The 13,279-nt window shown below is 37.9% G+C and overlaps 1 protein-coding gene across 1 annotated transcript in view; it reads left to right on the top strand.

The window, feature by feature from the left end:
* The window catches only part of FBXO42 (F-box protein 42), an 80,675-nt gene that overhangs the window by 35,161 nt on the left and 32,235 nt on the right, over positions 1-13,279 (top strand). Inside the window, exons 2-3 of the mRNA XM_006196689.4 lie at positions 3,428-3,694; positions 5,885-6,001. Of these exons, the coding sequence (XP_006196751.1) occupies positions 3,445-3,694; positions 5,885-6,001 (367 nt within the window). The 5' untranslated portion in view covers positions 3,428-3,444. The remainder of the gene's footprint in view (positions 1-3,427; positions 3,695-5,884; positions 6,002-13,279) is intronic.

The raw sequence follows: 13,279 nt of genomic DNA on the forward strand, positions 1-13,279 counted from the left end.
TCAGAGAGGTATATTCATTCTGAGCAATAAGATACCTTGATAACATCCAGTGACGTATGAGGGTAGGGTCTGCTATTTCCTGGATGTACTGTAAAATAATGTAAAGGGTGTTATGAGTAGAAATGTCAGTAAACCTTGGCCTCATTTGGATGTCTAGTGCTCAGAAGACAAGATGCCTAGGCTAGTGGTCTCTGCTCTCAGAGAGCTCAGATTCTAGTAAGCTGAGTTCAGTTTGTGGTTTCTTCCAAAGACTTGATCACTTTGGGGAAACTGAGAAGGCCTAACACAAATATGAAGGGTGAGGAAGACTTTTTAAAAAGATTTTCAGGAAAACCACACTCATTGAGTTACTACACTTAGATGTGAAATGTTCTGTAGGGCTTCTTTTGGCATGAAAAAACAAAAAACTGTTTCAATATGCCTCTGCATCCCCTGGGAGTATGAGTGATGATTTCATTACCTAATCATGGACGTGAAGATGAAGAGCTGTGCAAATTGGTGCTGGACATGTAATTACAGAGGAATTGCATTTGAGCCCATCCCTATGTGTTCTCATTGGCATCTGTGCTCAGGGCCAAGTTAGCAAACATGCCCTCAGGGACATGGGGTTTGATGCTTTTGTAGACAGTGAAATGATTGATGAGAATTACTTAAAACTGGGTATTACAAAAGTATAAGTCCCTTTATTTAGGCTTGCTAACTGTACTCCCGAGAAGATTTGGGAAAAGAGTAAGAGGTTGTTTTATTGAGCCAAACAGATTTATTTTGCTTGGGAAAAAAATAGTGTTATGAATAACCTTTTGCAGCCTTCATCAATACAGTTTGTTCAGAAGCAGACCCTAGGCTCACAATCTGTCAAAATGTGTGAGGGAACAATTGTAATTGTGATGCTATATTTAATTCAAAAGTGAAAGATGCAGCCAAACTCAAGGAATTTGTTTTTCTGGACTCTTTTCCTTGGTGAATTTCAGAGTTGAGTGAAGGTTAAAAAAATATGAGGAAGTCAATAAATTCGAGAATATAGCCAATGGAGGATGAACAATGATAACTTGCAGGGGAAAGAGTAAGAGGGATTATGGGGAGTGATTTTTTTTTTTTGCAGTAGAAAAAGGTACTTTTGGAGGAGATGGGCCAGAAAAAAATTCTAATCATTGTTTTCTATTTTATGTAATTGTACTCTTTAGGGTAGGAGTTAGGGCTGGAAATGGAAGGGCCTTCCTCTGGCAGATTTAAGCATACGGACGAACAGTTCACCCAAAGTGGGCAGAGGTAACTAGGATCTTTTATCTAATACAGTTTATGGTAAACCTATCACAGTACTTCTCTGCTTTTGAGGAATGGAGGGAATTGGTGCTGCCCTTCCTCTGCCGGCACCCACCTCCCCCACCCAGGAGGATTTAGGCTACTCTTCTCCTTCTAATTAGCCACCAATTCTTCATCACCAAGATCCTAGCAGCCACTTTGCTAGGACACATTGCAGCATCATGGGCTAATTTGGTAAATAAATTATGTTGGAAGCAATTTCATGAGTTTTGACTCATGTTTTCCTTTTTTAATGTGATTATTCTTCCAGTTGTTAAGATGTTGTGCATAATTAGTATGTAAATTACAGGAGTGGTAGAGATGACGGGAGGATTCTGTTCTTGCTCTCTGTGCACCACCCTGACCCCTCACCTTTTGGAACATTTCAGATCTTTCTCAAGGCCTCAAGGTATATTTCAGGATCACTCTTCTCTTCCTATTATTTCTTATTCTTTTCATCAGTGCCAGAGGGAATGCTGAAAATTTGCAAGGTGGATGGCATAGAGAATGGTCAGGATAGGTGCATATGGTTAAGAGAATGGATGTATTAAAAGATTATAAAATGAACTCAGATGCTACTTCAAAAAATGACTTGCTGCCCATCTGTAAAGAGTATAGCTAAAGAAAGCTATTAGTCCTTTCAGGGTCTGTATCAGCATTGGAACCAAGGTCGTGCTCTTCTCCAAGCAGCCTCCAGCCAGTGGTGGCGAGCAGAGTAGTGATCTGAAAGCCTTCCCTTCTTGCCCAGCACTGGAGTCCTCTAACTGGCTGTCCTCGCTCCTGAGCTCTCTGTTGGACAGGCTTTTTGAGATCTGCATCATGGTCTGATGGCTCCTCCTGATCAGTCCTTCCCTTCTTCTCACAAAAGTTTTCCCCATTAAACCTTTTTCATTTCTTATCTTATTTTAACATCTGCTTCCTCTAGAATCTAATCTGTGACACATTTCTTACATAAATCACCTTGTTTCTTCTCTTTACTGTTTTTACCTCAGGCTTTGCATAGAACATCAGTGGCATGGTATAAATAAATTGCCTGCCTCTGTGTTTGTGTGTTTTAATTTGTACTCTTCCTAGAAAATTTAAGGAATACAGATAGCACAAAGATGTTTAAAAATTACCTATGATTTTTGAAAAATTAATTACCTCCACTAGAGGTAACTTAACAATGACTTACTTTGGTAAGCTTTAGAGAAATGCATTAAGTTACCAGCTTGGTAAATTTATCATAAACTGAACACACCATGTAACCATTACCCAATCAGAAAGCTACCAGTACCGCAGGAGTCACCCAGTGGTTACCTTGGTAACCACTACTCTCACTTGCAACAGCATAAATTAATTTTGCCTAGTTTTGAATTTGATATAAGCATGGTCATGTAGTGTGTATTATTCTGTCTTTTTTTCTTAGCATTTTGTTTGAGAGATTTATCCATGCATGTATCTATGGTTCCTTGCTGTATAGTATTCCATTGTGTGAATGTACCACTCTGTTCTGTTGGTAATGGATGTTTGTATTGTTTCCAGTTTTTTACTCCTTGGATCTGTTATGTTTTCTAGTATAAATATTGCCTTTCATTTGGTATTACAGCTAGTTAAGCCTATTACTGGGAAGTTTGTTATCCTCTTAAGTCACTTATGTAAAAGTGAAAAAAACCTGTCATTTCTTATTCCCACATCCTCAGAATGTTCTTATTGCTCTTTTTGGACCCACAGTTAGTTTTTCCTTGTAAGTTTGAGGTCTTGAATTTTGTTGTTAGCCAAGGGAAGCTAGTTGTTGTTTCCTTTGCTGTCTGCCAGTCAGATCCTTTAGTTACAGGGGTTGTTGTTAGAGACAAGTTTTTTGGTTTTACGGTTGTACCAGAACTTGGCTGTCATTCTGGTTTTCATTGGGCAGAAAAAATACCATCAGAAGCCTTTAGGGATTTGTTAGATACTTTGGGATGGGCTTGGTATTTGGGCTGTACCTGACAAATTAAGGTGGTTCATAACTAGTGTGGGAAAGTGCTAAACAACAGTTTCCATATTGAGGATCTAAAAGAAATCATAAACAGCTTGGATGTATGTGCCTGAGTTATTTCAGAACTCCTGACAGTGTATACTGGTGTTTGTTTGTTTCCCACTATAGGTGTCAAGTGGAATGTCATGGCCAGCTCCTCAGACAGTGAAGATGACAGTTTCATGGCTGTGGACCAAGAAGAAACTGTGCTGGAAGGGACAATGGAGCAAGATGAGGAGCCCCACCCAGTACTGGAGGTTGAGGAGACTAGACATAATAGGTCCATGTCTGAACTGCCAGAAGAGGTTTTGGAGTATATCCTGTCATTTCTTTCCCCATACCAAGAACACAAAACTGCAGCCCTTGTCTGCAAACAGTGGTATCGACTTATTAAAGGTACTGTGGAAAGTGAAAAGGTTTATTTATTTATTTAAAATTTGTTTGATTTATTTTTAGACTCTCAAGTTCATCTTCTTTTCTCCCTTAAATTTCTGTGGTTCTAAATTTAATGTTAGACAATTAACACTGTACATTTTCCTTTCCTCTTTATCCTGCCTAGTTTTATGAACAGCTTGAATACTGTAATCCAATCTGCAGTTTTAAAATGAGGACTCTGTGTGTGTGGGGGGGGGTAAGTTTTATTCATGGTCTTACCAAGGACTTTAGCTTGGGAGACAGCCTTTCAGCAGCTCTGAGAAACTGTTCCAAAGAGGTAAGGAGGAACTAGTATGTAAATAAACTTTTTGGCTAGCATGTAGTCAAGCATATATCTTGGTAAAAGATTACTGCTAATCACAAAGAAGTAATTAGAGTAGAGACAAACTATAATATACACTTTGAGAAAGATAAAATAGATCATCTGTGAAACAAGAATAGTAAGCAATTTTTAAAAAGAAAGATTCAGAGGCAGAGATAGAGCTCTTAGTTATTAAAAAAAAAAAAGTTAATAGAAGTAAGGATTTCAAAAGAAATATTTGAATTGAGATCATTTCCCAGAAAGTGAAAAACAAAACAATAAAGAGATTATTTTTATGGAGAGAAAAGATTTTTAAAATTTTAATGATTAGTCAGAGGGCCATTCTCTGATTGTTAGGAGTTCCAGAAAGAGAAAACAGTTTCTAAAAAGTGAAGAGGATGAAATTACCAAAAATAATACAATTTATCAGACATATGAGATAGGACTAAAGCACATGACTTTCCAGATTAAAAGTAATCACCAAGGTTTCCAGTGCAATTAAAAAAAAAACTACATCAAGGAAGAGTATCATGAAATTTCAGAATCACAGATGAGGGTGGTGATCTAATCAAGTATATGAATTTATTCTTAGGTTTTATTTGGCATTCTTACCATTTTGATCTTTTTTTTTTTTTTTTTTTTAAGAGAGAGGAGCCTTAACCTAGTACTCACAGTCTTAAATCTTCGGGGAAATCTCTGCCAATACAGTTTTTTTTCCCTGAGTCATTATGTATCTGTCTTTTATTCATTACTGCCTCACCTCATTTCAGCATTTGCAAATGTGTGTTGCTTCACCAGTGCATAGTCGCATTGTGGTCACACATTAAAAATGGCCATGTCTTTTTAATATTCCAGTTCCTAACTGTGAGTTCAAGCAAGGGGTAATGATCATCATTGGAATACATGTTCTGTGACCCTGCTTAAGGATCCACTAATGTAGTATTAATTCAAGAATGATATGTTCTTTCAAAATGTAAATAATTGGTTATACTTTTCATTCAAAATGTTTCTCTTTGAAAAATAAGATAGTAATTTCATGTGTTGGAAAAATAGATTGTTTCAGAAATATGAAGCTTTCACTTTTTTTTTAATAGATTTTTTTTTTTAGAGTAGTTTTAGGTTCACAGCAAAATTGAGCAGGTTCATAGATTTCCTGAATACCCACTGTCCCCTTACATATGCACAGCCTCCCCTGCTTTCAACATCCCCCACCAGAGAGGTGCATTTGTTACAATGATGAACGTACATTGATGCATCATCATCACCCAAAGTTTGTAGTTTACATTAGAGTTCACACTTGCTGTACATTCTGTGGGTTTGGACAAGTGTATAATGACATGCATCCACCATTACATTAAAAGCTCTCACTTTTTTAAAAACAGCCTTCCCTAGTTGTAAATTGATCTTTTCATAATGCACTGTCAGCTTATTATCTCCTTGTTTAAGATGGACAATACCTGGTTGCCACAGTCTAAATACTTACTGAGCAGCTGTTGTATTCCAGAGACTGTTTTACCAGCCCCTTTGCTCTGGAGTAAGTAGCACCAGTTATTTTGGTATGTTGCCTCCTGGTATGACATAAAGGGGAGCAGAGTTAAAGTGTGAGCTGATTTTGTAATCCTGAGGGAGTCACTTAACCATTCTGAACCTTGGTAAAGTGAAGGGATTTGATCTTCCAGTTTTGAAATTCTGTGATTCTATTTGTATCTTTGGATGAGAAGTCAAAGAAATTTGGAGTTCCTCAAAGAAACTTATGTCTAGTAAAAGTGATAAGACAATAAATGCAGTGTTAATAATTTGATTTACAAGTGAAGAGTCTAGGCTGAGGTATTTGTTATTTTTGTCTTTAGGTGTAGCCCACCAGTGTTATCATGGTTTCATAAAGGCTGTCCAGGAAGGAAACATTCAGTGGGAGAGTCGGACTTACCCTTATCCTGGAACCCCAATCACTCAACGGTTCTCACACAGTAAGTATTTACTGTGAAAATAGGTCCCATCCTGCCAGTAGTCATGTTTCCAAACACTTCTTTGGAGGCTTGGATTTTGTTTGACTTTTTAATGAAGAAAATGTAAAAGGAGGGTTTATATTAATTTTACAGTCAGAATTAGGGAAGAGCATAGCCTAAGTATATTGTAGGTACTGTTGTATAAGTTTATATTCTGCTTTTTCATTGGATTTTTCTAGTATCTCCTGCTCCAAAGAGGTCAAGGTGTTACGCTTAGACTTTTAACCGTTTGACATCATGTAGGAGGAAAACAAAAGGAAGGCATGTCTGCGGCTTTCTGAGATCCTGCTTAGGGAGTATCCAGAGTTTAGTACTGTGTCTTATATTAAACTCAACTTTAAAATAGTGCATGTTCAGCAAACACTAAGTTTGACTGAGGACACAAAGAAATTTTAAACATGAAGGGTGTTGATTATAAAACACAAATTTAAGTAGTAAAATTATAAATGTTCTGGCAAATAGACATAATTTAGGGTTTTTTACTTACTCTAAATTCTCCATCTTAGCTGATTTTTGTAGATACCGTTTTATTCTGTTAGTGATTTCTATGCCTCCATCAAAGTGAGATTGAGATGTGATATAACTTAAGCCAGTAAAGGTGTATTTATTAATAGTTTTGCATAAAGAAGTTTCATTGAGAGGAAAGGAAGCCTCTTAGAAAGTTCTCAGAGTTACTATTTTAGCTAATATTACTTCTCAAGAAACCTTCAATGTCTATTCAATGCTACAAGATAAAAGCTAAACTTAGTCTTATATGTAAGACCCTCTTTAAGTTGACTTTTGTCTAAATCTACCATTTCATCTCCCAACTTTTCCCAAGAGCTCTCCTCTTTCAAGTTGTCACTTGGCTATACTCGTTTCTTCCTCCCTGGAGTATTCCTGTCCACTTAGCTGAAGCCTGCTTCTCCTTGAAAACTCAGTTGAAGTTCTAGCTCCTTCAGGAAACCTTTTCTCCACTCTGCTAACCCACAGAAAAAATTTTCCTTCTCTGAGCTTACATTGTTGTCTAGAATACTAATTTGGTGTATAACTCACATTGTATTTCGTTGTTAGCTTATATGAACTTGTCTTTTTTTTTTTTTTTTTTTTAAGCCATGTTTTGAACTCCTGAGGGGAAGGAGAGTTACTGGCTATCCATGTTGCCTGGGAAGTCTGCTTCCAAGCTCACTCAGTAACCTTTGGCAGGAGACTCCATTCCTTACTACATGGATCTCTCCACAGAGCTGCTTATGACTTGGCAGCTGGCTTCCCACAAAATGAATGATCAGAGAGAGACAGAGACAGACACCAGGACAGCAGCCATGGAGTAATCTCTGGAGTGAATACCTTCTTTTCTGCTCTATTCTATTGGTTACACAGGGATTGACCAAGGGTGTGAGGATCATTGGAGGCCTCCTGGAGGTTGACTACCCCAGACCATATGCTATACTCTCATATCCAGAGGAGAACTCAGTAAATAATAATAACTCTTTGAACAGGATCTAAATAGAGCAAAGGAGCAGGCCAAAGTATTTGTTGTGTTTTTGGTTCTCTCAAAGAGCTGTTTTTACTCACAGGGGAGCTGTTGTGACTCCCCTGGAGTGTCGGATCTCAAAGTGAGATTCCTGCACTTTGAGGGAAGAAGGGCTTCTGTGAGACTCTTTGGGGTATCTGTGAAGTCAGAACTGGCTTCGTTTTAAGCTGTGGGTGTGTAGGAGTGACGAACACAGTGATCCCTAGAGTAGCTTAGCACCCTTACCTTGATTTTCCCAGCTTTCTTTATTAGTACAGATGTCAACACAGTGAAATAAACAATTAGTTACTACTATACTTTTTCTTCTCATTATTATTATTATAAAAATAGTTTTGAAAGAATCTCATGTTTTCAGGAGTCCACAGACCACACTTTGATAACTGCTGTGATAGACTAAATAATCTTTGCGGAAAATATTTAATGAAATTACAGGAGGATCCATATTAGGTCCAGTATTTATTGTTGAGGAAGGGGCAACTTCAGGTATCTACAGATAATTGGAATAGGAAGAAGAGACAAGGTTTCTAAGGACTAAAGACTTTTTTTTAGGATGGTGTTTGGAAACAAGTAGTTTTAGAACTAAAAGAGAGGGAAACCACATGAATTTGGGTAAAACAGAAACCAGACTAGGAAATGGGGTGAATAATTATCCGAGCAACAGTTCAGCTTTCTGATGAGAGAGGGAAAAAATATTTTTCAGTTAACTAGCTTTTGAAAAGAGTATTACCACAAAACAGTCAGTATTTTTTGAAAGGGAAATAGAAAGGGATGGTACTATGAGTAAGCTCACAGAATTCAGAGGTTGGTGGGTTTTGATACTTGTTTTTGCTTTAAAATTTTTTTCATGTCCTTACTTGAAATCCAATAAAGGGTGTCATAGTTTGTTTTTTTTTTTTTAATGATGTTTGTGTGTTTCATTGCCTTTCGTTGTCTCTTTCGGCCTGTCTCATTGTTTCCTCCTATCTGTCTGTACATGCTATCTAACTGGCAGGCTGAAGAGGATTGTTACAGGAATGGGTGGATTTCAAAATAGGTTGAAAACAAGGAATTCCTTTAATTTTTTCCTTAGCTCCTTCCTCTTCTAAGTCTGTATTTCTCCCTTGAGCTCTATTTTATTCCATGTACTCATGTTGAGTTTGAGATCCACATTTCCGATTCTTTGCTCATAGTGCCAAGAGATCCACAGATGTTTCTTATTTAGTCAGCTAAAAGTAAAATTCAGTAGTTCCCTCCCCCCTACCCCCGCCAAATTTTCTCCTCTCCCTAATTTAGTTAATGCCATTATCATTCTCTCAATTATACAAGCTTGAAATCTTGGATCCATCCTCAATTCCTCTTCCTTCCTCAGCAACAAAAGTCAAAACTTGTTGATTCTGTTCTGTCTCTGCGGTCTCTCTCATACCTTTCCCTTCCCCCACTTTTACGCACATTTCTGATTTAATCATTCCATCTTTCCTAAATCATTTCTAAATGGTCTTCTTGCCTTTCCTCTCTCTTCATGTGAACCTGGACTAGACACTGTTGGCAGCCATCTGTAAAACCGGGGACAGTGCCACCACCTAGGGCATTTGGAAATGTGTAAAGTCATTGTTTATTGTCTAGGCTGGAAAAGTACTATAAGCAGTTGGTAGGCAACGACCAGAGGTGCTAAGTGTCCTGCTGTGAATGGGATGATCCTACACACAGAGAATTGACCTGCCCGAAGTGACAGGAGCCCCTGTCAGAAAACACTGCAAGTCTGAAATATAAAACCAGCCTCTGCCAAAAAAGCCTTAGCCTTTCAGCACTGCGTGTAAAAGTTTCTACTCTACTGGTGTTCAAGGCCCCAGCTTATCTTTTCAGCCTGACTCACTGCTGCATCCTTACACAGCCAGGTTCCACCCACACAAGAATCCTTGTAGTCTTAAACTTCCCTACTTCATAGTTTTGCTTGTATTCCCTGATTTCATTCTCCCTTTCCCTCCCATTCCCTTTTCACCCTTAGACTCTTTCACTCCTTGTTAATTGACTGAAAATGTTCTGTTCTCTAAAACCCATTTAAGAGACAAAGCTGAAAGCCACCTTCTTTTACACCACTCTCAAATTCCCGACCTTGGAGATTAAGCTCTTTTCTTCCTCTGCTTAGACCCCCATTTTTTACTGTAAATATCTGTGTAAGAGAGGCTACATGCAAAGGAAGAACTTTAGATTGGGAAGAGAGTTCCTCTGCTCCTCTAACCCATAGTTTTTTCATCTGTAAAATGTGTGTGACAAATTCTGTGTATGCCACAGGGTTGCTAGGAAATTTAATTGAGGAAACACTTGTAAAAATATGTTTTAACCTGCAAAATGGTAGGATGATAATGATGTCTCCTCCACAATATTGTTATCTACTTGACGACAGTCAGGTTCCATGTCTCAGACATCCGTGCACCTTTAACAACACCTGGTTCATAGCTGATATTTATTAAATTCTGTGGAATTGTGTAACAAAGATAATGAGCAGTAGAGCTTTCCTATGTGAAAGTCTGGGACAAAAAATGTAGGGAAGAAAAACGAAGCCAGCTCTCCTAGTTTTTTGGTGAATATGTGTGTGGCCAATCATGCAACCCTTGATTAATGTAGGATGTCCCTTTCAGACTGACACAGGAGTCTTTTGAGTCCCCAGAATCACATTTTGAAAAATATTTTAGTGTTTAAGCTGAAAATACGGTCAGGTCATTCCATACAAGTGCTGATTGTGCTCCTGCAGTAGGCAGCAGGCCCAGACTGGATAACCAGCCTTTCTTATTCCATAGTTACGTAATTACAAGCCTTATCAAGTATGTCCTGGCTTGTATGTGTAAGACACATGACAGCATAGTTTCTTTAAGCATGGGATAAATGCCTTAGGACCTTTCCCTGGAGACACACGGAGAAACAAAAGAGAATTTAATGTCTGAAAGTGTAAAAATTACAGTTCAGTAAACATTAATTTAGTGACCACCAGGCACCATGGAAAATATGAAACAACTGGAAGACCTTGTACTTCAGAGAATTATAATATAGTAGGAAAGTATTCAGAACACTGAAGACCCATTTGCTGGTTGTGTGTGTAATTGTGAATATTTGACTTGTCTTTGAATAGGGATTATTAGATTTTAACCCGAGATATGTGACTTGCAGTAGGTGTTCATGGAGCAGTCAAGCACATTTCAGAAAATTTGAAGAGATTTAGCAATTGGGATAATCACATTCTTTATGTTAATTTCTTAGCAGAGTAGTCATACTGTACTGTGAACTGTAACTTTTGTATAGCACATTCCAATGGTCTAGATGTTCTGAAAAGAAAATATTCTTTTTGGGTGGAGAACTTTGGTAAAAGGAAATAACTACTTGAGCAGTGGTATTTGCTGAAATACTAAATTTTTTTCTAAAAGGCCCATTGAACTTGTTGGGTCTCCCCAACCCCCACCCAAAACAACATGTAGGCGTCTTAAATAAAAATAGACAAACATAGTTCTTAGGATGCTTAAAATATTTGAGTGCGTTATTGATGGCTATTTTCTCATTCCCATTATATCTGAGTTCTAAACATAGCTGCCTGAATTGACTCCCTTCCTCTCCAAGCTTTGTTGATAATGACTGCTGGATATTGAAAATACAGTGTGTGAAACATGTCATTTCAGTCCCTTAGCTTTGCGTAGAGTTTGGGCTGTGCCTTCCTCTTCCAGAAACCTTTGTTTGCTCAAAAAGAAGCAGGAAAATGCCGACTGCCTTATTTTAGTTTAGGATTAAAAAACATGTGGTAAGGACCTCGTGGGGCCCAGCTACTGGCTAGGTTTTCAATCCAAAGAGAGAAGAAGAATGTTTGCTACCTCTTTGAAAAGTAAAGGCACTGTGCTCTTTTGCTATGTGAAGGAAGCCATTGCTAAGGGTTGATCTTTGAGGAGCAGTGAGGCATAAATGAGCCCCTGACTCTTTTAGTTATGAAATCATGTATTTGTCTTGACATCAGTTAAGGTTTCAGAAGCCAGAGGACATTGCTAATTTCTGTTCTGGGGGTATATATTATCAAGACTAAGAGAATGTTCTTTTATACTGAGCATCAGTTGATTGGTTCAAAATTGTCCCATTTGTTGGAGTAGCTAGTTCAAAAAAGATATTGGTGGGAGGGTATAGGTCAGTGGTAGAGTGCATGCTTGGCATGCATGAGGTCCAGGGTTCAATCCCCAGTACCTCTGTAAAAGATGTGAGAAGACCAAGATATCTAAAGCTCAGCTCCTTTAGTGGAGATTAAAACGTGGCTTCAGGAATTACAGTTATTGTTTGTCTAATGTCATCTAACTTGATCCTTTGTTATTTGCAGTTCTTAGACCTGAAACATGAACAATGGAATTATGTAGGATTTTACTTCTTAATAGACCTTCTTGTTGGAATGTGGATTTAAAAACTGATTTAGATATGGACTAGAAGTTATTTTCAAAGGCAAAGAAAATCAGTGGAAAGTATAAGATCATTTAAACCTTCATATACCATTGTAGTGTGTCTGAGCTCTGGGAATAATTATTTTGCAGATGTGAGCCTATTGATGATTAACTGGTATTTCATTTCTTCACATCTCTAGTTTCTTTAATTTCTTTGTTAATTTGACAAGTCTGCAGCTCCATTATTGCACAATGTCTTATCAGATGTTTTGGATTTACTCCTTCTTCTGGCTAAGATTATTTGGGTGTAAGTGACTAAACACACTGCTTTTATTATCTCTTAACTTACCCAGTTTTCTGACTTGTCCTTCCTAGTGTAGAAGTCCTCAAAGCCCTGTCGGGTGGACTGAGTTAAGAAAAAAATAAAAAAGGAAAGTTATTCCCAGAGCTAGTATTTATCACAGGGGTAATTATAGTAGTGACGTTTCCTTTTTTCTTAACTTGAATAAGTGGTGCCAGAGTTCAGAAGAGATCTTAAAAACCGTGGTGTGCTAAACTGAACTAGACGTGTAGATAAACTGGATGTTCACTAAAACCATGCACTAGTGAATTGAATCTCTGAATTTCTTTTCCCTTTCCCATTTCTTTTATGTGACACGTAACTATTCTAGCCTAATTTCGCATGATCCTTGTGAGGTCTTTTTTCACCACTGGTATGCATGAAATGAGTGAAAAGTTTTGTTTGGCCCTTTTCCTGAAATCCAAGATGATAAATGCAGGACCGTAAGGAGCATGGTCATCTTTTCCAAAGAATAGAGACTAAATGAGCTTTCCAATGAGAAGCAAGGTGGCAGAGCTTAGCTTTTATGTCTTTTGTCTGGACTCTGGCTTTGGTCTTTCTGGTTTTAGGGGAATAGACCCTTTCATGGTCATTGCATCTTTTCTTCAGAATAGTCCCCATTTGTGAGGTGTATATAATCATCTAATTAAAAAGACTCTTCTTAAAGACCTGGTGCTTTTTTAATGTTACTTGCTGCATTGATTTTCTGTTCAGCACCAATCAGTCAGTTTTGGTGGCTTTTGGATACACTTAGGGGCTTAATGACTTTTATGTTTTTTTCTCTCAGTTGTTTTAGGACCATTCTACTTCTGAGATCCCCAAACTACATTGGTTCTTTATGTGTGGTTGCTTTTGACAGTTGTTTTCTGTCATTCTCTTTTGTATAAAGCCTTGTTTACTGGTTTGTGCTTGAAAGCAAAAACAATAAGAGGAGGACTGGTAGAGAGAAATGGGAGGACAGAATACATCTGTTAGCGCTGACTGTTTTTGCCTAGCCCTAC

Source organism: Vicugna pacos, chromosome 13, assembly GCF_048564905.1.
Source record: "Vicugna pacos chromosome 13, VicPac4, whole genome shotgun sequence".
Classification (NCBI taxonomy): Eukaryota; Metazoa; Chordata; class Mammalia; order Artiodactyla; family Camelidae; genus Vicugna; species Vicugna pacos.